Source organism: Columba livia, chromosome 15 (assembly GCF_036013475.1).
Source record: "Columba livia isolate bColLiv1 breed racing homer chromosome 15, bColLiv1.pat.W.v2, whole genome shotgun sequence".
In the NCBI taxonomy this organism is placed as follows: domain Eukaryota; kingdom Metazoa; phylum Chordata; class Aves; order Columbiformes; family Columbidae; genus Columba; species Columba livia.
This window is the reverse complement of record NC_088616.1, coordinates 9,959,558-9,985,556: the sequence shown is the minus strand read 5'-3', so window position 1 is coordinate 9,985,556 and position 25,999 is coordinate 9,959,558. Positions and strand designations below refer to the sequence as shown.

General features: G+C 39.8%; 1 protein-coding gene across 6 annotated transcripts in view; it reads right to left on the bottom strand.

Annotated features, from left to right (window-relative positions):
* Positions 1-25,999, bottom strand: part of MOSMO (modulator of smoothened) — a 31,389-nt gene that overhangs the window by 4,542 nt on the left and 848 nt on the right. The window contains exons 2-4 of one of the 6 annotated variants that reach the window (XR_010466354.1): positions 5,995-6,207; positions 5,037-5,143; positions 3,512-3,754 (exon numbers count right to left, since the gene is read on the bottom strand). Coding sequence is in view for 1 of the 6 variants with exons in the window: in XM_065031083.1 (XP_064887155.1) it covers positions 5,995-6,207 (213 nt within the window). In the remaining 5 variants the exon portion in view is untranslated. Of the gene's footprint in view, positions 1-3,511; positions 3,755-5,036; positions 5,144-5,994; positions 6,208-11,716; positions 17,737-19,021; positions 25,341-25,999 lie in introns of those variants that run through there. The other 5 variants (XR_010466355.1, XR_010466353.1, XR_010466357.1 and 2 more) reach the window with 5 other exon arrangements.

Here is a 25,999-nt window from a genome sequence, read left to right as displayed (position 1 = left end):
AAAGTTTTCTGATTCAGTTTAATCTACGCTTCTTGGTGAAAAACTTCCAAGTTCAGACTCCATGAACCAAGAGAACCAAGCAATGAGGTTTTTTATTTCACCTGAACAGACTCAGGTACACAGTTCGTGCTTAAAACTGACTCTGCGTGGATGTACAAAAAAGAAACCACAATTCCCACTAAAGCCATTTATCAGAACTACATTATGGATTTCACAGGCCTTCAGGTATCGATAGCGGCCAACATTCCTCGTGACGCATTTCAGTACTTGGACCCAATCCAGGAAAGAACATCCCATGTTATAATCTTTCCCAGATGACAACTTCGGTGTGCCTGTAACGTACCTTTGGATGAGTAACCCTGGTCAGTTTGAACATAGCAGTGTGCAGGGCTCTGCTCTCTCGACCAAGGGAATGACTTCCAGATATGGCTCCTCTAAGAGGCAAGACACTCTTCACAATAAAAAGGATTAGCTTTTGAATTTGTTGATTGCATATGCAAGAGTATATAATTAGTTTTTTTTTTTTTAATCAGTATTAGAATAATACAGAATTTTATCTGATTCTACCAGTTCAGTCATCTATTAGTGCTTTACTTTTATTTCACATCCATGTATTTCAGCTTTGTTTCAAACACTATTTATTGTGAGTGGAACATGGCATCCCAATACCCATTCAAACAAATCTATATTATAACTGAGGAGAGAGAGGGGCTGAGCTTACTCTGTTCTCCCACCAATCCTACAAATCCACATATTAACACCAATATCTCCTAATGTGATGCACAGCTAACACTGAAGTCTCTCCTGGTCCTCAAAGTCTACTTGTAAACCTAGCCACAGGAAAAAGAAAATTCAAGCCAATTTACAATGCTCCTGCCTGAACAAAGTGCATTACATGCTGATTTTTTCAGTCTTCCCTCAGTGAACTCAGACTGCAGCTCTTTGTTAGCAAGGGACACAGGTGCTGTCCTCATCTCCCCTTTCTCCACTCCACCACTAAGGGACACAACAAACTCTGTGGATGCTGTTCCCTGCTTGAGCTTCCCCACAAGCCAAACAAGCGACAATAAAAACCTCTGGGAACAGTGATAACCATCGCCTGACTCCTCGGTTCCTGTGCAAGCCAGCAGCGCTGCAGCTACTTTTGTCTCCAAAGGTACGTAAAACAAATTCAAGAACTTGCCTGTCCCATTAGGCCTTACCAGGGCAAAGTTTCTAGTCTTTCCAAATGAGGAAATTATGGGCTGAAAGAGCCTCAACCATTTTTAACACAACTTCAGTACTAAATACACAGGCTCCAGTGTTACATGCCCACTCTACCTTTTTTTTTTGTGGACTCCATGTTTACCCAAGACAAACAGTTTGTCACGTATTTCATACCTTAATGCTCAAAGCTTGTGATTTGCGTAGTACAGGTCTCAGCTTCGAGGAAAAAACTACTGATGTTGTATAGAACAGGCTAGTTATGGGTGTGATGAATTTGAATTCCAAAAGTGTCCAAGTATGACTTGGGCATAAACAAAAAAAGGACAGTTTCATAAACCGTGATCTGCATCACAACACCACCTTGCAAAAACACCTCGATTCAAAAGCAGCTGGCACCAGGATAAGACTTTCTTTCATTTGACAATACTGAGCAGGAAAAACGGAAATGTTCCACTAGAGTGAGCTCGTGTCTTGCTTTTAATGTAACACCACTGGCAGATCATTTTTTAAAGGGGAAGAAAAAATATATAAACAAAAAAAATCCAGCAACTGCATAGTTACTACATTCTGCTCAGTGCTACCTCATTAGGCCATTTATTAAAATAAAACCAAAGAATCAGCAACCAGATGTTAAACATTACATAATCTAGAAGTTTTAAGCTACCTGATTATTGGCCCACTACACAATTAAATCCTCAAAGACTGTTTCCCTTTTTTAAATTGTATCTTAACCAACAGCTGGTCCATCCGAGGACAGAAAGCTTGGGTGTGTATTTCTTGTGCAGGTCGGTGTGAGCACAGAAGAGCTCTACACCTGAGTGGTCCAGAAAACAGTGGTGGGTGTGTAATTAGTAACACAACATACTATTAATAACAGTTTGAATATTCTGGGTATGAGTCACATTATCGTAACTCAGCATGCTTCTTTTTACATCCAATTTGTCCCTGATGAGCATTCCAGTTTTGTAGAAAACTTGTTGTACTTTAACAATAACACGCTTACAGGAAATAGCTTTAGGATTCTGAAAACAACCTGCACTTTCGAGATTAAATCTCCTTTATTACATTCAAGAACTACGCAGTGCACGTGTTCTGCTGTGAGTTTAATGAAATAGAAAATGAAAAAACGGATTAATCTAAGTCTCTGTCATGTTAGGAAGCCTGAATTATGGCAAAGTTTTGAGAAGTCATTAAGAAAAGACCACATGATAAATTTCTAAACAACAAACCAAATAACCAAAAACCAAACAACTAAGAGAGAAAATCCAGACACGAAGTTCTCAGGTAACTTAGTGTGAATTCTTTCAAAAGGAGGTTTGTAAGGTAGAGGATAGGAATTCCTCATACAAGCTATAGTCCAAATCTAACTCACCATATCTGTTAGTATCAACTCAGTGATTTCCAGCAACATCTTCAGCAACCCATAGAAAACTTCTCCCTCAAGAGCACTTATGATTACAAATTCTTCCTTAGGTAGAAAAATTTGCAGAAAAGACACTTACTGAATATAATTTCTATTACCAAAATATTTAGGTAACAAAAACCAATCATTTCTAGTCTGCTTCTGAATGGTGTCTATCAAAAAAGCAAGAGGTTTAGAGAAATTTGAAGTAGGAATAGTAAAAAAGGAGCCATTTTGGAGATAACGTGGAACAATGCCAAAGGAAGGTTATTTGTCCTGCTCCCAACTAATGCCATTATGTCACAGGAACACCAGGAGGAACCCACTCTCCATTACATTGTACGAATTTGGTACTGCAATTAACAGGACTCAAACAGCAATGACATTTTTGATAGTATCTATGCCTAAAGTGACAATACCTATTGCATCGGTAGGAATGCTATGATTCATGAAAGACTCTTCAGTGCAGGACGTGAAGGAAAACTGTTGCACTTGCCTGTAGAAGACTTTTCTCACTCATGCAGTGTGAGCTGGAGGAGGGAAATCTTCTCTCAACAGAAGTGTTTTGCAGAGAAGCCAGAAATACAAGTTTCTGTGCAGTAACACCACCAATGGATGGGGAAGGATGCCAATACTGTGCTAGCAGATAATCCCTCAGGTATATCCTTTTAGCAGTGTATACAGGAAAGAGAACTGACAGGTCAAACTTTTGTCCTTCATGTGTCCCCTTAGCTAATCAAGACAGACAAGAGCAACTCTCAGCAATAACTCATATTTATAGATGCACAGCTGAAAAAAATCTGGAGTCATCCAACATGACTACAAGAAAGAACTTCACATAAAACACCAGCTATATATTTATACATAAATTCCAGCATAAATCAGGCAAGAGTGACCTCTTACCAGACTCTCCTTGCTGTTGTCAGAGGCAAGGGCTGAGCAGGGGGATTCCTTTGTGCTTGGGTCATTTACTCCAGACCCCTGTGCATCTGAAGAGATGGGAGCTGCCTGTCCCACAGCTGCCCCTGCAGTCCCCTCAGACTTCTCTGCCTGCCTGGGACAGCGTGTCCTATGTTGTATTCAGAAAGTTCTGCAAGAAGAACATCTGCTAGCAGCCTACACTAGGCTGTTGAGTCTTGAAATTGCCTGCAGAAGAAATGTAATACAAGTATGGAGTTTTCCCTGCCCCCTTCTAATGAGTTACACACATCCTCATCATCCAGCCCTGACACTTCCCAGGAAGGACCTGTTCATGGTACTTCAGGTTGATTCCACACAGCTACATTTCCTAATGCTATCTAAAATAGATTACTAATTGCCATCCAATGAACCACAGAAGTCACTCTCATCAACTTGTTCAAAAAACAAAGAGCTCTTCCTCCCATTCACTTCTTTTCCAAAAGTGACTTTCCTTACAAGAGACTTAAGTAGTAAAATTTCCCATCATCATAGTTAACAGGAATGCAAAGGTCACAGAGTCGTATGCATTGGAGATGAATAGTTAAGACGTTGAATTTTAGAACTGAGACAAAACAGCAATCGTATCTTAATAGCTTTATGAATAATTCTAAGTTGAGAAAAACCCCAAATTAATATGTTTCATTATTAAACATCTCATAACAAAAAGGCAAGTGCTGAAATAAAAAGAATATCTTTCTATATTTGGACTTCTAATAACGGACCTGTTGCAAGCCTGAAGAAATCTGCAGAAAAAAGAGCTTCAGGGTATCAGATTTTTTGACTGAATTAACCATCACAGTTGTAGAAAACTAAAGATGTAGGGATGTGTCAATTGGAGATATTAAAAAAAAAAAAAACAGACAACAAACCCACATTAAAATACGCAAAGCCCAAAATACAAGCACTTAATTAAGAAAAAAGACCTCAGCAAATAAATGATGACTTCAACTATTAATATATAGTACCCCAAAACCCCTCTTTACCTTAGAGCTTTCACTTCAGCCCACTGTAAGCATCTTAATTTTATATGGAATTTTGAGTTTAAACCCTCGCTGCCTACATCAGATATACATGAAATATGTATAAACAAACAAGGGCACTGGAAAAGTTGGGATGGAATATTCAGTAACACTCATGTCTGCTATTTTAATCATTCACCAGAAAAAGAAATAAAAGTCAATCATAATGGATACAGCATTTCAATAGCTCCATTGTCTGCAAGAGCTGCACTACTACTAATTTAATATGCCATGCAGCGAAGTTGTCAGAAGGATGGCTTTGATTGTACAAGTGCCTCAGTGAAGTACCTTTGCTGAAGCTCGGTGCTTTTTAAATATTATTCCCTCCCCCAATACAAGGTTAAATCTCATTCATATTACATATCATTAGCTGTCACAGAGTTCCATTAAATCTTTTTTATGCCTGCGTAAACCACAAACTTGCATTTTCTAGTTAGTGTTCACACTACCTTTAGTGGTATGTCATAATTCAAGTCAATTTAAAAGCCCTCAGGTTTTGAGTTTTTTCATGCTGTCATCCCCACCATTAAGGCATCATTTCACAGTTGGGCTAAGCCTGTAACACACACCAAGAACAGGAAATTTGAAAATTATTCCCCTTGTTATAACTACTTTTCTTTTGCACTGAAGTAGCCATAGGATATGTTTACATGTGCGGGAACACGGGGCTGGCTAGAGGAGGCTCAGCCTTTGCTGTGAGCAATTATGCTGGTGCTCAGGGGGAGCAGAAGGACGCCGGTACCCTCCCTCCAGCCAAAGCGCTGCTGCGGGTCACTAATGGCAGTGAAAGTCTCGGTGCTGTGAAGCAGAGCAGATGCTCTGCAGTGGGCAATCCTCCTGCATAGCCAATTAGGATGCAGATATTCTGAATAAAACACCTGCTGTGAGCATGAAGCAGGACCGAGCCAGCATCAACCCTGGATGAGGTGTTCACCAGACACACGAAGCAGGGATGGATTTCAGACTGTACTAAGTCTCGGATGCCTCCTCTTCCTAGAAGAGGGAATTTCAGTCACTCCTTTCTGCTAGGAGTTAAGTACTGGGTTTATGGGAGTGGGGAAGCATGAAAGACTATCAGACACATAATTCAGGACTCACCTCTTCTATCCCTGCCCATTTTCTTAGGCCAATTAACGGCACCATCCAAGGAAGAGAAAGGGTTCAAGCCCTCCTTTCTCTCACCTTGGGCCCACAGACTACTAAACCCTCTCAATTATGCTTACTTAAGGTTCCAACCCATTGATTTTTGAATATTTTTATTTTTCGTTTCGATGTGGTACTTAAAGAGAAGGAATCGTTTGTATGGTAAGAGCCCTAAGCACTGCTCCTTGACAACACTGTAGTGTTATTTTAGACTCCACCAGTTTATCCTGCATACAGGTCAACTGTGTAGTTGAGGTCACTTACTTCCAGTGAAAGCTATCCAGCGGGCATATTTAGTAGCTTCTCTTCGCCAGTGGGAAGCCACCAGCAAACCACATGTGACAGTTAGTGAAATGATTCCCATAATGATGAAAAATAACGTAGTGACCCACTCAGGAGGCAGCCGTGGAGGAATACAGGTCCTGTCACGTCCATGGATGGTTTGACACTGTCGCACAAGGCCAACTGTGAAAGCACCTGAAAATACACAGCAGAGAGGCAAGTAAACTTTCAAAATCCTCTCTGAGGGGCGCTCAATTGAAAAGCAAAGCTCAGAATTGTCCAAAAATAAGGGATTCTTTCTTTGATGAACCTTAATAAGCCTTTCAAGCGCAGAGGACAGGGGAGGCATGCTTTAAACATCTGTCTTCATGTTCTTTCGTCATACGCTTGCACAAGTTGAAGTGCAGTGGCTGCACGCTGTATCTGGCTCTTGAGTGGCAATCAAGGTCTAATCAAAGGGATAAAGCACCCCTATAAAGCCTGCCAATATCAGCTAAAGTGGTAGCTGAGTTGTACAGAGGATCACTCCCCGATCTGTGCAAGATGAAACACTTATAATCTAACAAAAATGAGCTCCAGCCCCCTAAAATGCCTTTAGTTGTCTGATGCCTTTTCCCCTCAACTGTAAACACAGCTTTAATTCTCAAAGTCTTGCAGCAGAAACTGCATTTAATTCATACCAACTTTTAAAGAACATTAAATAAACCACTTATTGACAGTAACTCTTTAAGAGTCCCTCTCTGCAAAACCATGGTCAATTCTTTTGGTAGCTTACGAGAGTTACTACACACATGAACTGGGATACCTACACAAAAGGTCTATCAAAAATATCCTAGAAAAAGGACAAGACTGGTATGTGAACCATAAAGTTTTACACAAAATCAAGTCTTTTCTGTTAAACAAACAAAAAATCTGATTTAAAATCAGTGTTTCTGAGACTCATAAAGAAGTTTTAGTAACGTTTAATAGTGGAGTTCTCTTTATTTAGAGAATTTTAACCCAAAAATAACATGCAAGATTAAAATCCATTTCTCCCAGTGACTTTTAAACATCAAGTCCTGTATTTCTCAGTGTTGTCGCTTCTTCTGAACTGTTTTCCTAAATAATCACAATTGTCCTTTATCTCAATTAGCAGTGAAAAACAACAGTGGATAATATGAGAGTCAACATCTTCCTTTATTATTCCATTATTATAAGTAAATATTTTTATTTTAAACAGGTCAACTATAACAAGAGGGCAACTCAGAAACAATTACAATAAGATTTGGAAGCTTAGGTTTAGCATGTCTTTTGGAGGGAGAAAAGACTGACATACTTTTAAGCTTATTTTTGGAAAAAAAAAAACACAAACCAACATGAAATAAAGAAGTAATTCAGTATCATCACCTCCTAGCACCTTGGAGCCAATTTTTATGAGTGTTCAGACCCTGTCTGCTTACACCTCAGCAATGAGTACCAGCAGAATCAGCTCTGAGCTTAGAATCACTGCGTTAGGAGGCAGAATATCACATTTGATTAGGTGGAGCATTTCTGATATACTCCTAGAGGGTGAGAAGAGCCAAGAGCAAAATGTCACTGAATCAGTCCCGTTGAAGCATCCCTGTAACATTTGTTTAGACTACGAATTTTTAGCCTTATTCAAATACATCCTTTTAATTACATATTCATCCACTGGAAGATTCAGAGATGAATTTTCAGCTGAAAGTCAAAGTAAAATCCTTTAAAAAAGTGTCAGTTACAGAACCAACAAAACTGGCATTTTCTACTCCAGATACAGAGCAATCACACCATTGCTGTGCACCAGGATTACACAAACCTGAGCAATCTTGCACAGCTCCCACACCTCTACAGCAGAGTTTTCCATGAACTGCTCCTCAGTTGCTTTTCCATAGACTGCAATGTTTTCATTTTCCATCAGCTACTGGGACAGAGGGAAGATGTGCACGTGTCCTGAAAAGTCAGGCTCCCTGAAACACACACACATTGCAGAACCTCCTACAACACAATCAGTAGTTTCCTGTAGTCTGGGGATGAAGAGGCTGTTCACTGCAGGACCGTGGAACAGGAAATTAATCCAAATCACTCTGCAGGACTAGGATTTAACAACAACTTCACTACACTTACAGTAGAAGTCAGTTTTCTCTAAACTGCAATTCTAAAGAATGACGTCATAAATGACATCACACACTCAATAAATGTTTTCTGACTTCAGAGACCTCTCCTGAATTCAGTGGCAATAATTTAGTGCATTGTTAACCTTGGCAAAAGCGGCACTGATAAGAACCACTGTGGACTCTGTTCCATTTTATGTGTTAACTGGAACTGAAGAACAGTTGCTATAGATGACTATGTATTAGAAAAAAACACTAACAACTTGAGATGCAATTTGCAGTTTATATTGAAGATGTTTTCCAATTAACAAGAGCACATTTAACATGTCAGATTCAGGGCCAAAGCTAAACCTGGAGGAAACAGAAAAGAACTCCACCTTGAACTACTATTTTTCAGTGCATTTTTTTTGCTGTCAACATCTACTTCTCCAAAGGCTGATTTTCTCAAAGAACCCCCCAACACACCCACAACTCAAAATAAAAACCATTTCATTTATTTTATTAAAAAATAGCAAAATTCTCCCAATTGCAAGTACCAGGGTAGCATCCCTTTTGAAGATACAAGATAGTTGCAAGAAACCACTCAGAGCAGGGTTTCCTGAACATCAGTTCTGGTGCCCAAGTGTGTCGTCCTACTCTTCTTTTCTTTTCATCAGCAATTAAATTTCAGGATCTGCCATTTGGAGGAAAAACACTGAACTGTATGGTTAAGCTTTTGCTAGCATATATTCAGTATTTTCTCTTAACTCTGCTTCATGGATTACAAACTTGAAGTAGCTACGCTCCATATTCAAGGTTTTGTACCTTGAGCCTGCAAACTCTATGGAGGCAAATGGAGCACAAGAGAAGGTTTGTGAACTATTTCTCAAGTTCCACAAAGACAGTTGGGAGAAACAACCTCATTATGTGCTCATACGTTTCGTTCAAGTCTAAGTTCACTATACAGCAATTCCTCACTTGTATACATAAACTGAGCAGAAGTAAATTAAACCTCATAGCTTGCTCCCATAGTGACAAATCTTCTGATGAACGCATACTTCAAAAGAAGTATCTAGTGTGGAAAAAGAGTATTTATTTGCCATGAAATTCAAAAGAAGAGTGGGTTTACATGGTATTTTATTGCCTTGCTCCCAATCTAATGCAATCAAGCAAACAGTTGCCAGGCAGCTGCCACAAACTAAGATGTTACAGAAAATCTTGTTTAACCTTCCCTAGTCTGTAATTGAAATGATGGGCAGAGATACTGAATCAAACAGTCCTCCTGCCTGGAGTGAGAGAATAGTCCAACAGTCCATTTCAAGCCAGTCACCAAGTTCCACTCTAATCCCTAGGTAAAAGAGGTTTTCTGTCATTCCTTCAGAGCAATTCCAGAATAATTGCTGAAAATCTAAGTACCTAACACGGGTGTAAAACAGCACAGCTAATGCTAGTAGATTGGGCAGCTTAAACAGCCCTAAAACATGTGGGGTAGCTACACCTGCCTGTCCTCCCCCTCCCAAAGCCTGCACTGCACAGCCAGCGGGAGCTCTAGTGACAACCTGGAGATGCAGGGGGCTGCTCCCCTTCCCTCGTGTGCCTCTCTTGGCTTTCAACACTGGCTTTATGCAGGTCAGGACAACTAGTGCGAGAGGTGATTAGGATATATATTTATTATATATTTATATATTTCTAATTGCTAAAAATGAGATTGAGTCTTGATGAAAACAGAGGATGCTGCACTGAGCAAATGTCAGTGAAGTGGTCCTTAGTCTATTCCAGTAAATCTATCCCCTAAAGTGCCACTGCATTTCAAACATATTAAAAAACCTTCCAGTAGTGACAGGCTGACTATAACCAGGACTCCAGTTTATACCAGTGAAAGGTTTCATGATCATATTCCTCCACTACCCCACCCAACTCCTCCAGACCACCAGAAATGCTCATTTTCTGACACTGCACATATTCACTCGAATCACTAATAAAAAGACCCTAAGGAGTCTTTTTACACCAGCATCTGGGACCATCACGTGTGTAACAATTAAGTTCCACAAACCGCTGAGGGAAAGAGGGGCAAAGGCACCAAACCAGAGGAAAGCAAGCCCTCGTTTGTCCCCTTTGTGCAGGTGTGCAGCTGCAACAGAGCCGACCCACAAGTCCCACTCCGGTCCCACTGGTGCGGTGCCATCCCTCTCCTGTTTCCATGGTAACCACAGAGCCACCGAGGAGGAGTCACACGCTACAGAGACAAACAAAGATTGCTGCAGCCCTTTCACTCCCCCACCTCTCCGTCACTTCTGAATTATTAAAAGTGGCACAGCAATACCACGGTTGGAAAGCAGTAGCATAATATAACAACAGCTATTCAGATGTTTGCTGTTCATCTATTATTTGATTGCCAGAACATGTGGGATCAAGCGTGCCAGACGGACACAGGAGAGGTGCCACTGCCGTGAAGAGCTCACCTTAGCATAACCAGCAGCTAATATGGTAAAAGCACAATGCAGTGAACAAGGTGCAGCTCAAATGTTAGAAGGTCGCATAGCTCAGCAGATGTGCTGTCACAGGAACACACAAAGCACAAATCCTCAGAACTGCTCCTGCTCATACAGCTTGGGGTACCTCCTCTTCCTCTATCCTCCCCTCCCGTCCCCACTTGAAAATGTCCTTACTCTTTCCCATCATTTTAGAGAAAATGCAATTCCTTGGGTTTAAATGCATCTGCAACCCTTCATATTCCTTGACAACAGCTCCTCACTTATACCTTCCATACATCAACCACATCTTTAGCAAAATGCTTATTACTAACATTAAATAAATATTATGGGCCAATATGCCTAGTGAGGAGGTTAAAACATCCAGCCACTCCCAGCCCGCCCGCCCGCTCTCCCTCCTTGGCTGTCCTGATGAGATGGTGTGGTTCTGCTAGAAACCCAAGTAGTGACTGCCAGACGATTTCTGATCAAACAAGATACTTTTTTTTAGCGTACTGTGGACTTGTTAAACCACCTTTGCTAAGCAAAGAGCACAGTTTACAGGGTTCCTAATGAGGTGTTGGTGACGTAAATCTTAGAGCGCCGCCAATGTGGCAAGGACACTGATAAGTATCATGTTTTAGTAATGAGCACAGTACATGGAGCTATGTTATTTGGGCACACTGAAACATTCATTGCTGCTGGTTAGGTAACAGTCACATGCCAGAGAACTGCATATGTAAAATAAGGGCAGCTCAGTTAAGCCATTCCCTGTAACTCTTATTGGGCCACAGACAAGGACAAGAGGAAACAAAGTTGTCCTTGGAAAGTTTCTAAGCTCTATCCAATTAATAAACTTGAACAGATAAAGGTCTAGGCCCATCTATAAGGAGGAACAGGCCACAGCTGTAGCTTGCTACCCAATCCAAGTTGAAACTTTAAATGTCTAAAGAGAACGCAGTGATTTGGTCATGGCAGACTCATTCCCTGTACCAGTGTTAAGGATAACCATCAAGTTGACTTTGGCCACCTTGCCTTTAGCATGTCTGCTGCTCCTTGCCTGCAACCAAGCCTCTCTGACAGAAGACCGCTTTCAAAGTGAGCGAAGCATAGCCGAGGAACTCCTGAGAGGAACAAACAACAGAGCATGGTAAGAATAGCTCCAATGCAACTGTCCCTAACAGCAAACAAGGAGGAGGTATCTCCAAGAAGGAAATTTTTCAAAGTCATCCAAGGAATTTGGCAGTTTGAGTGGGATATTACCCAGTCTTACATATGGAATTTATTTTCCTGCAATGGGCACTTTAAGTGATGTTACCATACAAAAGGGAAAGAGAGAATGACTTATTTAGGTTTATTTATATGTATTTTGTTTTGAGGGAAAATTCTAGTAATTCTATATCCCAAATATTAGTTCCTTGGAAACTGAGTACTCTCCCTCCTGCCCTTCCCGAAATCCAGGGAACTGACGCTGCTGCCCCTTCCCTACCACAGCCTGGGAGGTACTCCAGGGTGAACATAGTTACTTCTACTTATTCCTGTGTAAAACTCCATCAAAATCAGGCCCTGTATCCTCGCTTACAAGATTAGTCACAGTTGCAGTAACCAGTGCAGAGGTTAGGGAATAAGCTGTGCTTTTGCAGGATATGCACCATTGCTGGTATGAAGATGATGATACAGAACCTGCTGGTTTGCAAAGCACTTCAAAACCAGGGAGGGTAAAAGGATGAGTAACACTGAGGAAGACCTCTTGATTCTAAAAGGCATGGTCCAGGTTGTAACAGTTAAACAACCACACTGAATGACACCCACAGGCACAGCTCATAGAATTTTTTTTTGTATCTACAACTGCTGAGACTTATAACTTTGTAAAAGGACATATAGTTAGTCCTCGTCTATATTTTCAGCTATTGACCCATTAAAGCCATTTTTAAATGCTTACAGCCTCAAATAATGTAATATCAGAGCATTTTGTAAAATAGCACATACACATAATTAACTGCAGCTAAGTAACTATAAGCAAGTTGAACACAATTTCCTTGACTTCTTTGGTTTAGGTCATCGTTACAGAACAACACAATAACTGGATTATACTTAAATAACTACAAGACGGTATATTGAAGAATCAAAATATAAGACAGGATCAAGTGTCAGTTTCCAGTCAAGCATGAGAATACCATATCTGTTACTGATACTTATTTTGTAAGGGATGGAGGTAGTTTGAATAGATGCTCTTTAGTACTTATGCTGCTGAAATAATTTCAAGGTTATCATATGAATACGGTGTTCAGGATGTGGCATGACAGACTGATTCTTTCACTGCCGATGTTCCAGTATGTTGTTCAGTTAGAAGCTTAAGAGGCAACCGAGTTCAGACTTTCTAAAGTAAGATTTATGAATGTTAAAGGATGATCGAGAGAAAAGCTTAAAAGAGTAACGGAGCATTAATTGCAAAGGCACAGAACATCGAGGCATTCAAAACAAAGGGATTATGAATTATCTTTCCAGTCCTTTGTATGCCAAATCTTATGGTTTTGGCATTCACTCTGATTTGTCTCTCAAATATTCTACTAGGTATTGTAACCCCAGAAGAAAAGCTCTGGAGTTTCTCATTTTGAGGCAGACCTGATGCAAGATCAATTCATATGCCCACTGCATATTTATTGATAGGAAACAAACACCTAGAAAGTATTTATACCATGTTAAAAGATCAGTTTTAATAGAGTTAGATTTACTTGCAAAGTCCTTGCTATATCTAGAATGCATCTTTTAAGAGCAATTCAAAGCCATATTGCAAGACAGAGCATGTTATTATATAAGCTACTATTTCACTTCTACTCCATTTATCCCCTTCTCTGAAATCAGAATGTTCTCCCCCTTTCAAACCAGCTGTGAAATCCATCCATCTTGCTCTAGAGATGCAAAGGGATTTCCTTGCTTCAGGAACTAAGCGACTTTCTTAAAAATACTCATATTGGCAACAATAGGTGAGGTAACATCCCCAACTTCAAACCCAGCTTATGCTACCTATGAGAAACCTAACGATTGAATTCTATTTAACAAGCAAACGTCCAGAGAATTTAATTTATTAGGTACCATTTTTGGCACTCTTTAGAACTCCAAAGCTTACCGGCTTTTCAACAGAAGAATTCTCATTTTTAAAGTCTAAACTCCCTGTTAACAGAGTTGCAGTATATTAGCAGAAAAGTCTGCCTTGCTGCTGAACACCATCTGGTGCCTGAGTTGTCTCAGAAGTTTTCAATTCAGTGTTTGTATCATGCCTAATTCAAACCAAATTCCCCTTTCCACAAAAACACACGGTCTTCCCCCTCCTCCCACCCCCAAAGAGGGAAGAAAAATAAAAATCAGGGGCCATCTATTGGGAAAGATCCTTATGACTTATACATATTAGAAAAGTTTATTACTACACATGACAATCATTATGATGTATGAGTTGTAAGTGATATTTAAATCCTGACATTTGGACGAATTAAAACCAAGTTTATTTCTGAATTCTAACATACAAGTTTCAATGCTATGCTGCTGGTGTACTGGGGTGTGTTTGTTTTGGTGGTGGTTTTTTTTGTTATTGTTGTGAGTGTTTGTTTGTTCTCAGAAGAGATGGACCACCACGCACTATCCTCAGGCAACAATGCAGGAACAACTCTCCTGAGGACATAACAAAGCTCTGTGTGTTCTCACATGCCAGAGCCAAGAAATCTGCCCACGCTGAAGGTATTTTTTCCTGCTTCAGAAGGCAACATTCAGTAAACGTTGGTAAACAGGATCTCTAATAAGTTGCATCCTTCTGGTTGTTTCTTTCCTGACACTATAAGCATTTTCACAATAGGATAGTGTTGTCAGTGACTAGAATCTCTAGAATCTTCACAGTTTCTGAAGTCACAAGGGCCTGGAAAAAAGAGATAACTTTAAAAACAAAAGAAAGCAAGCTTAATGTTTTATTTAGCTTAAAAAACAAACAAAAAAAATCCATAGTTATTTTGATTTTCCCCCCAACCAAAATAGAGCTACTCAAATTTGACAGAATTCACTGCCTAAAAAAAAGAAAGATCAAAGGCAGCGTCAATATTTAAAAGTGATTTTTCTAGTCAGCTACACCAGTTCTATGCCATATGTTCAGCTGAAAGCCAGAAGCTGTGACACCTACAGCTGTTCTGCCATTTCGCATCTGATGAGCCTGTGTTCTTTTTAACAGAGTTATATCTGGCTTCAGCCAGAGCTGTGAAATGACACCTCTCCATCCAATAGGCCACACAACCCCACACCAACCTGCTCAGAAATGGTCTGCAACCACTTCCCAAGCGTGCGGCTGATGTGCAGGCTCGTGCGGGCCGGGCAGCACCTGCGGCAGCCGGTGACAGGAGGTGGCCGGGCTGGGTTGGCCATGGTGGCACCAGCGTTTGCCACGTGGTACAAAGACAACCCAACCAGCAAGAACACAAGTTCTGCATCTTCGCAGTTTTGTGGATCATGTTTCTCATAGGTGTCTTAAAAGGCAAGCTGTTCACGGGCTGGCAATAACTAACCCTCAGAGCTCTCCACTCTTAACTCCTGCATGTCTAAAATCACACTTCACCAAGTCAGCAGACTTCCAAATTTAATAGATGTCGAAGCAGAGCAGGACAGGTGTACCGAAACCCCCAAATCACACCAAGTGAAGTACCCTATGGTTCTCCCTCTTCATTCATGAACACGAAATATCTGTCAGCCTTCCTGGTTACTGTCTAAAGCAATTTCTCCAGCCTAGTGACAAGGGCATTCAAGGGCAGGCAGAAAATTCAGGTTCTGGCCCTGCCCTCAATATTGCTTGTGCATTTGATCAAATGAAATTCAGGAGGAATAAGGATCCTACTGTTGTGCTGTGCGCTGATCTCAGCTTGCATCAGACATGCTCCAAGGACACCCACTGATCTGGCTCTTCCATGGCCTCATGAATCAACCACGGTGTAAGGTGAAAAGAGATGGGTTGAAATGCCTTTGGGCATTTATATGGTTAGAAACATATTTGCAAATTTTAGGTGTCTGTTCTGCAAACACTCAGCCTAAATACACCTTATGTGCTCGAATGCTTTCTTACAGCTGAGCCTAACTTTCTCCTGATCCACTGCTGAGAGCCCATTTTAGGCCCAGACTACCAGAAAGTACAACAGACCCAGCTAAACAAAGAGCAAAATTTTCAAAGAGCAAATCAAATGTTCTAGCGACTTAGTGGCAATTACTTTAAATCATATAACTGATGGCAGGATTGTATTTACAGCAACGAGGACGTGAGAAGGCGAGTTTGCAGGTAGTAGTACCTTTTATTAGAACAACTACAATTACTGGAAAGATGAAGCACATTTCTGGTCTTGCAATCCCTTCCTTGGACGCACAAGTTTCCCCCACTCTACTGATTGGGGATATAAAAGATTCTATCTCTCTGTCTACTAGACTTGCTTTATTTCATAAGGCATCTCTATCAATTGAAGAATGGCACTGAAATGTCCCAACACGTGTTTCATTGCAACTGAAGTAACATTTCAAGTCGAATAAAACCTAATGTTAGTTTTTATTCCTAAAGGTGCTTTTTAAGCGTTGCCAAATCTGTATACGACGTGCTTGTAACCACTGGCAATACAGGTTAAACGGCACTTTAAATAGGGATTAGGTACAGGGCCAACAAAGAATTTATTATCTACAAGTAACACTTGATGTGCTGAAAGACAGACTGAGGTATCGCTTAACTGCATACAATCTGTCCTCAAGACCAGCCAGCAAAGTTTCCTGGCTGATTAACATTTTAAGCCCCTCCCAAGTTTAAAAGTTAGCTTTAACTTCCCAGGCAAATTGGAGGGGGAAAAAAAAACCCACAAAAAAAAAAAATCAACAAACAACAACACAAACAAAAAACCAAAGGAACCCCAAACCCGCACAAACAAAAAACGAAAAGCAAAACTCCACAAACAAAACCAAACACACAAAACCCCCACACCAACTCCTCCTGCAGTAATAATTCTCAAATTTAGGCATTTACTTGTTTTTCCCATCATAACAAAAACATTAAACCCAAAAAAGAATAGCAAGGTAGCAACCATATTCATGATTTATCCTGAAGTTATATTTTCTTATCCCTTTTGCTAGGGCAAGTTCTTGTTTCAGAAGCCTGCACAATTTAGGCCTGAATTACTGAGGCAATTAACAGGTGCTGTCTGTGTGCTGATAACACTTGCTCCCTTATCACAAATCTACATCTACAAAAATAGACTGTAAGAGTCTAGAGACTTTTTTATTTTTGCTAGAATAAGACAGACCACTCCTGAACAGTTAAATTTGCACTTTATTGAAATAAAATATGACTTTATCTTAACAGCAGAGCTGAACAAGTGGGACTATTCTTAAAAAGGAATCAGATGTTTTATAGTGCTCCAAAGAACATATCTGCTAACATATGTTTATACAGTTGTTATACTGACATTCTGAAACAGAATTCTCTCTAATTTTGGATTCAATATAAAAAGGCAAGAAATGCTCTGTCTTTATCACCAACTTATCTGACTGAACATGTACTTACAGAGAGCATTTACTTCAGATTACACCGGGCATAAGTCAACAAACTTCTGTTTGTAAAACAACTACTACTACTTCTAGCCTTTACTCTCTTTATTTCACCATTTTTATGTATTAAGCTTCAGAGTACTTCTTGTAATTGCCAAGTGACCCAATAATGTTCCACTGAAAGAATTTATGAGGCCACATTAGAAATTCTTGGCCATTCAATCTTTTCAGGTTTCCTGTACAATCTTGTTGTGTAGCTTTTAAATTGAATTAAGTCTGGGTTTAAAAAACAAAGTGAAACACGCTTCTTCCCACACGAGTTTCTACCATGGAGAACTACATCATTAACAAGTGCATTTAGGTGTATGATAAGTTTCAGAACAGAATTCAACCTAAGGAAAACAAAAAATCTCTTTCTTCACCTTTGTGACTTCTCTTCCCCTCCAGCACACAACATGTGCAGAGCGTGTTCTCCTCTGCAAGACAGGAGATCAACATCTTCCATTGTGGCAGTTCGGGAGCTGACGCTTCCACTGACTGTGGCAATATCATTGGTCGCTGTCTGTGCTTAAGAAGATTATCTCTTCATGCTGCAATTTACAATATCTCTATTTTGCACAGAGAAGAATGAACAGAAAAGCAAATTTTCAAGTCATCTTCTTTACAGAAGTCAACCTTCAGGAAACTTAAGGTCCACAACAACCTCTTACCAGTTTTCTTCACTTTGGTATGAAGACATTACAATTAGAGGTTGTCTAAGTTTGACATATTAAGCTCATACCGATGAAGTTCCAAATAAAACCATTCGTCCGTACTTGTATATTTGCTTTGCCTATCATAGAAGTCAGGATCCATCTCATTTCAGATGTATACAAAATTTGATTGCAGAAAGCAAGCAATTTCACTTAGACACGCTAATAACATTAGTATAAATGCCATCGATTTGAGAAGTGTAGAAAGGATCTAGAAGCAAGGCAAGAACAACCTGGGCAATGACTGAAGAGCAAGAGAACAGGGAACCCAGGAGGAAGAGCTGCAACACTATAAACTGGGAAGCTGGCTCAATGATGGGCACTACAAAAATAAACTACTTGACTTTACTGCCGAGAATATTGTCATTTGATTATTAAATTCTTGGGTGTACCAAGCTCAGAGACAGCTCAGCCCAACTAATGCAGTGTCCAAACAACTGCATGAAGAATTGCTCATGGTCACATTCAAGACCTAATGCGAACTGTCCTCAACTGGACAAATATTTAAACATCTATGTGGGTTATTATCATTACACCTTGAGAGACTGTCATCCTTAATAATCCCAAAGTGCTTTGTAATTTATGGCACAGAACTGCAGCTACCATGAGGCGCTTGGGTGGCAGCCAACTGTTGCTTATTGCACTTGGTTGTGTGGATAGGAAATGCTGGCTCCTGATACTGCCGTAGATCCCTGGGAGGCTTTTGATGCCTTTACAAGGGAGCATTTTAGTTCATTCCAAGGACCCAGACATAATAGACTGAGTAGATGTTTCACTCTAAGAGAAGGACAAGACTCTACATAGTCTGTGGAATTCTGAACCTCTAACTCTTAGCTGCTGGTGTTCCATACTTGATCAGCTTATCCCACAGAGAAACCATCACTATCACAGGATGTTTCCTAAGGTACCCAAGAAAGACCAAACTCTTGTAATCAACTCTATTTACAAAATATAGAAATATACACAAGATAATACATCGAGTAGGAAATCAAATATAATAGGAAGAAACCAAGAGTTTCACCCTGAGAGAGGATATGTGACTCTTAATTCCATATAGATTGCTGTGGAATTAGGCCAATGTAAGTGCTTTGCCAGGCAAATGCCCTAGCTCGTCTCCCCTCTCCTTAAAACAGACACGTACCCTGCACAGATCCTCTTCTTGGCCACATCTCCAGTTTTTCAGATGTGTGTATATCTCCATCAGTCAGAGGCTTGGGGAAGAAAAGTGAGATTGAGCAAAGCAGCTGCAGAACACATAAGGGGACTGCTGCGAAACTACCAGAGAACTTTTTTCCTGCATATAGCCCTCATTAAAAAAAAGACTCTGTCCATTAATAGGCACTGTGAATTACAATAACAGCTTATAATTATAATAAACTGATTTTAAAATTTAAAATAGTATAAACTATGAATTTATAATAATTTATCATTTTCCCAAATAACTTTGTACAAGAAGTTAAAACAGCCTCCCTATAGTACTTGTTCCACCATACTACAAACACCATTTTGCATTTGATTTTAAAATAGACAGCAGCATTTAACCTCTTCAAAGGTCAATATTCCTCCTCATCCATGCATCACTCTAGTTATGTCCTTCTGAAATACACAGGTATCGCCCATTGGTCAAAAAGGATTCAAGAACTAGGTAGAGAACTCCTGCCTAAGATGAAAATCCTACATACTGCAGCTGCCAAGAAAAGTTAGTTCTCTCTGCTTTGGCTCATGACCAGCAAGAAAATTAGTGGGAAAAAGTTGAGCTGTTGTGACGTACCTATAAAAAAAGTAGGTCAGGCTTAAAAGTTCGACCTACTGATCTTCTTTGCTTTGGCAAAAGTACAAATGGAGTTTACATAATGCTGCTCACATGTATCGTTCTGTTTCCAGCCAGCACTTACAAGTGTTTTTAATAACCTTCGGTCATTAACAGGATTCCTTTAAAAAAAAAAAATCAGACAACTTTAAATCTTTGTTTTGTGGTACAGACTATGGAGTCCTTAAAGATTCATATATTTAAGTCACTCTTGTGTTAATTTCAGTGTCATATTGTGGCAGCAAATGTAATACACAGACCTAAAATCAGCTCTAAGTTGACTCAAAAAAACCCATCACGATTAGCGAAATGCAGATAGTTCTGAAGCCACAAAGCTGCCGTCTCAAGGAGGTATCCTTCCCACAGTTTGTACTATCTATAAAGCACATTTACAGCTCCATACTTCTTGAGTAAAGCATAGGATAGACAGAAAACAATCTACCTGCAGATACCGAATAGGACTTAGTTCTATAGTAATTGTACATACTACTGTGAAGTAAATACTTTGAAGAAAAGAAGTTATTCCAAATACATGCAACTCAAGTATTTTAGTAAAAACATGCAGTATCAGAAAAGACAAATGAAATATCTGTTATTCTTAGACTTTTCTTCCTCTAAGAAAGCAAAACTGTGATAGGAAACAAAAGTGTTTTTTTAAATCAAATTAAAGCTTTACTGCTAATGCTAACAGAAGTTTATGTGATAAAGACACCACCTCTATTTTACAGAGGAAAGAAACTGATGTCGCACCATTCTAACAATAACTTTCTGAGATCCAGGGTAAGTCATGCTAGATTTGAAAGGTAACTACAAGTTACTGTCTCCCAGATCTGTACTCTGTAATCAGGTATTTTTTACCACATTAATTAGAGAATGAGGAATTCAACAGCATTTGGTGGAAGGCAAACTAATAGTTTAGTACCTTCACACACTAAAGAGAAAACAAAACGTTCATCTAAAAGAAGCAGTATGAATTTGTATTTGTTAAAAAGCAGATGTAAAACATCAGTTCCTCTATGGACAAAAACAACCGGCTCTCCCATCTCTGCTCTGGCAGGCTCGAATAACCAGGCTGACACAGCTCTCTTTCATGAAATTCTTCCTACATATAAAATAGTTCCATATGTTTAAATGCAGAGCAGTTGAGCAAGCACAAAATTAATTCATTACAACAATGCCTTATTATTAATTTTTCTTGTCCCTTAAGGCCTGGACTATTACAGAACCAGAGCCCAAGTCCAACATTCTGCTTTGTAAGATTTTTACATCCACTTGATAGACATCTCCAGTCACGAGGTGGAATGGAAGTGTTAATTTTAAAGATGGCACTGACGCTCCCAGTCCAGGCACACCTATTAACAGACTCTAATAACACTCTAATCCTTAGAGTATTCAGATTACATCGGGTTTAGATTCTTTGCCACTCCTTACTAGTTCTTATTTGGATTTTGCATTGTTGTTTTTAAGACACTGGCAACCCCTCTAAAATGCACGTACTGTTAGCACCGCCTGCCTCTTAGTACAGGTCCTAATCCCCTCACTGTCCAGATCAGCAATGTACAGAGCACCACCTTTCCCTCCTTGCTCACATCTACCAAAAGGAAAGAGTTACCTAGAAATTATGTTCCAGGACCTGATTTTAACACTCTGATGTTCAGATGGCTTTGGAGATGGCTTTTCAGCAGTTACTTCTTTCTAGGGCATGGTGGTACATAATTCTTCATTCTCTGTATCATTACTCCATAGTTATTTTTTTGTATTCTCAGCATGCAATCCAAATAGGTTCATGAAAGGGCAAATAACTTCTCCTGTCACTACATGATACAGTACAAAAAACATTAGGAAAAAAGTAATTTTGTAGATCTGCTTTCTATCATGTCCCATCATTCTCTACTGAGAAGAACCGGGAGAAGCATGCTGTGTGTTGAGTATATTGCAAGGTCCTTAACACATAATCACCAGAACCCTTTTACAGACAGTTTTTGACAAGCCAACTATCCACATATGAAAGAAACAAAACAAAATAGTATCTGCTTCGGTGGACAGCACAGTGATTGCTCTACACCATGATTTCTCCGCAGAGGAGCACTGTACATCAACAGTTTCTCAGCACAGGCCCTAAAGGGCAGAAGTAAGTGTTAATAAGCCATCGTGATTTTTACATATCCCTACTTTTTGAATAGCAAACTGCATTTAGAACAACAGTGCTAGCTGGAACTCAAGTTTACACCCTCTTTTAAGTTGTTGGTGCTTTATTTATTCTGTTCTTGCCTACCCTATCTATTCTGTTTAGAAATATGGGTTCATTTGAGTACCTTAATGTGGTCTTGGGTTTATTCCATGTACAGTCAGTGCTTCAAGAAGAGAAAAATACCTTGGTGGCAATATGGTCTCAAGCTCAGCAGGAGCTGGGAATCACTGCTTGGTTCCATCACCTAGGATAATTCATTAGGTTGACTACAGCAAAGCTACAGCTCCTGTTGGAACTGCGGAGGAAAATTCCTCAGGAGGAGCTATCACATGCAGAGGAATAACACTGAACAGCAGCAATTCGCCACTTGGTACCAGACAACTTATTTCACAGGAGCAGGGAGATAACTGCCTCAGGAGGAACGGCCTGCTGGCTATAGCTTGCTCTTCTGTAAGACCACACATACCACTCACTCTAGCATAATACTTCACAAGAAAAAAAGCAGCTGTGTACACAAAACCAAGAACTACACAGAATACTTTGGAAGGTACATGGAAAGGCATCATTTGTAAACAAAACAGACAATTTAAAATAAGTGGCCTGTTGTAGATGCATTATCTACTGTGTTACTGCACAGCATGGTACAGAAGGCAGTTTAAATGGAAAGTGTAATTCCTAACACAAGTGACCTTGATGCTTATGTCACAGATGCAAGATGAAACTGGAAGCTCTGCTGAACACCAGGATCACCCAAGCCAGCACTATTATGCATATGCTGAATGGCCCGGCCATAACATGATGCTGTGTGCCATGCTGTGACGTATGCATCCGCATGAGAGGATGTGATAAATCCTTGCTTTAGAGACTACCCATCAGAGTTCAGCAGCCTTAAATTCTGACATCCATATTAACTTAGTGACTGCTATAAAAAAGGTACATGTTGTTCTGTAAATTGGAATCAAATGAACAATCACGCTACGTAGGAACGGATGACTAAGTCACATAAACAAACTGCTAGCTTAGCTTACTGAAGGGGGATCTTATCTGATTAAATTCTCCTCTTGAATTATTTGACCTATCCTAAAAGCATTTTAAATTGTCAACCCCTCCACATGTGCAGCTTTTAATGTGTCTAATTTCAACTGTACATACTATTCATACCCTTTTCCCTACAAAAGGGTTGAGAGCTGAAGACAGAGCAACTTACAGCCCCCTCCTCCCCTTCTGAAGACAAATATCAAAATCATTAAAGACCCTCCCACAAAACAGAAGGAACATATGGAGACAAAACTACCAGCTTTTAAGCTTCATCACAAAAGAAGTGTAGAGATACAGGAGCAAAGTTCATTACTACTGAAATCAGTGGGAGCTTAGGCACTGGCTTAAATTAAAGCCAACTCTGTCCTTATTTCTCACATAAAATACTGGTTTGATAAGAAAAGGATGTCAGTGCAAGAAAACTGAGAAGCCACTGGTTTCCAGGTTGGAGTTATCAGTGCTGTGTACTTGCACACCACAAATAACTAAACCTCAGTGAGAACTCTCTGAAAAAGACCATTGAAGTTTCATCTTTCCTTGATTATCTTCAAGATTTATGAAACACCTGAAACCAAGTTAATAGTTCTTACAAAACTGTGCAAAGAAAAAGTGCCCCATGGAGACTTGGACCCCCATCCACAAAGGTGTAGTTCCTCTGGCTTGAAGGCAGATAAGCATCTGAAACCTCCAATGACCTCATAATTGCAATGCTGAAGAGGAATTTTTATAGCCAGCATTTTTCAAATGACTGTAAAACTTATCTTTAAGAGCAAGATTTAGAAGACTAATCAGCCCTTCCTCTAAATCGATTTCCTCAGAATACAAGCTCCTTTAAAAAAATTTTTAAAACAATCTATATTTTTCAGAAAAGCATTAAAGCGAGTGATTTATTTTGCTATCCAATTGAGCAGAAAATCATCATTATCTCTAGAGTAAGATGTACGCATTGTGTAGCATTCAAATCAGAACAGACTTTTTCTTCCTGAAACATAAACCCAGGTTCCCAACCTCAATGGCTGCAAACAGCTCTGAATGAGCCAATGCAGTTCTCCCTTCCCAGGTTTGCCAAGACCTCTGCTCTCTGCAATTCTCAAACAGCTGCAGTATTGAGAAGACCAGGCCATTCCCCACTGCTTTTCGGAACACCGAGGACCTCAGCCAAGCAGAGAAACAGCATTACTCCCATTTCTTCTTGGTGCTTGTGGCTTGTAGAAGCAGAACCTAGAATAACCCCACAGGAGATGAACCTAAGAGCACAGAGGTAAAGCAAAGAAATACTTCCTGCAGCCAGCTGAGAGCAGGATGCTTCTCAAAACCTGCTTCTTAGTGGCACATATGGAAACTCAACAGCTTGGTTGTGGTCCAAGTACAGTAGTCTGCTGAGAGTGCTGGAGTGCTGCTGGCAGCTGGGACAGGCTTTGCCACCAGGGTCCTCCTGTACCAAACTTCTCCACAGCAGCCTTGGGGAACAAACGGCCCTCGTAAAAGCATTTATCTCATAATTCAGTGCTACAGTGTTGGCTACAGGAAGTCCTTGATTCAATGGGCATCCTTGGGCAAAAGGCTCATTTTAGAAGGTCTAACTACTAGAAATATACATTTAGATTGTTTTTAACCAGAAGTCTTATAATAGAGTACCTTGAATCCCATATCAATAAAAATCTACAAAAGAGTCATTAAGAAAGGATGACAGCTAGCTCTCCTCTATGATTTTATCAAGTCAACAATTGGTTTGGCTTCAAGATATAGCAAAAAAAGGCTTAGGTCTGTCAAAACATTATTTGACTAGTGAAGTCCTTCAGAAAAATCAATACAGATTTCGTGTTTGCCAGCCTAATTAAAACTGTTATCTGCACCTCTAAAAAGAAGTACAGTAGAGAAGAGGCAGATGACTCTTAAGTAACCATCAAGTAACTAAGAATTAATGATTTCTAGGTATAGTATTTCAGGATACAATTTGTATTATAATGAGATAGTAAACATTTTTCTTTACCAAAGAACGTAATGAACTGTGCTTAGTTCCCAAAAGACCTTTCTTTCCATCTGCAATTTATTCAGAATAGTTTTTTTCGGTAAATCTCATTTCTGTATAGGCAGACAGAATCTCACACATTGCATAGGATCTATCAACAAGAGGCAGGACTCAGGAAATACATACTTAAATGTTTAAAATGGAGATATTTTATTTGACTGTAAGTCCCTGAAGAAGGCTTCATTACTGTAGCACTGCTGCTAGGTGGAACTGTAAGAGGAAAGAACCAACTATTTTCTGTAGCCATAGGCAGGAAGATCATCACAATTAGCTACAGGAGGAACGATGAAGTCATCTAGGGAGTTCCTGAATGCTGCACATTTGGAAGGAAAGTGACTCATTCCTCTCCTCGGGACCACGTAGGAAAGGCCAGGTTCTAGACTAGGTACCTGGAAGCAATTCAAACAAATCATAAAGATAGTTTGGTCAGAGGGAATGCCCACTCCTCAGTCCCTAATAGCCAACATTTTTAATACTCTGCTTCATCAAATAATGGAAACATGACTGCATTTGAGCCAGCTCAGTCCTCTTACTTGCACTGAATATTAGGTGCAGAAGATGCAAGACAGATGAATAAGATTTTTTAAACCCTCTGCAGGAATGTATGACAGAAGTCTTTATTCCAACACCCCTTCTCTCTACTCTATACCTGTAGTTTGCTTGGAAATAAGATTAGGAAAAGGTGGTTAGGTTAGTTTCATCTGTTTGCAGTAAGGATGGCTTCTTTTCCTGACACAGAGATTTGCGTCTCTCTGGGACATGAGATCAAAGAGCAGCCCTCATCCTGTTATTTCTCCCTGCTCCACTCATCAAAACCTGCGAGTCCTTATCAACAGGCTGAAATCAGTCTTTCATACAAACAACCACATCATTACTAAAAAGACAGATGCACCAATCCTTGTTCTTTTAAAGAAGATAATGTCACATTCTAAAACAAAACCCACAGGGGGTCTAGGCCCAAAACTGCTAAAATTCATTGTGCAGGAAATATTCAGGAAAAAAAAGAAAAGAAAAGAGCAAGATATTCCCTGCAACAAAGGAAATATCA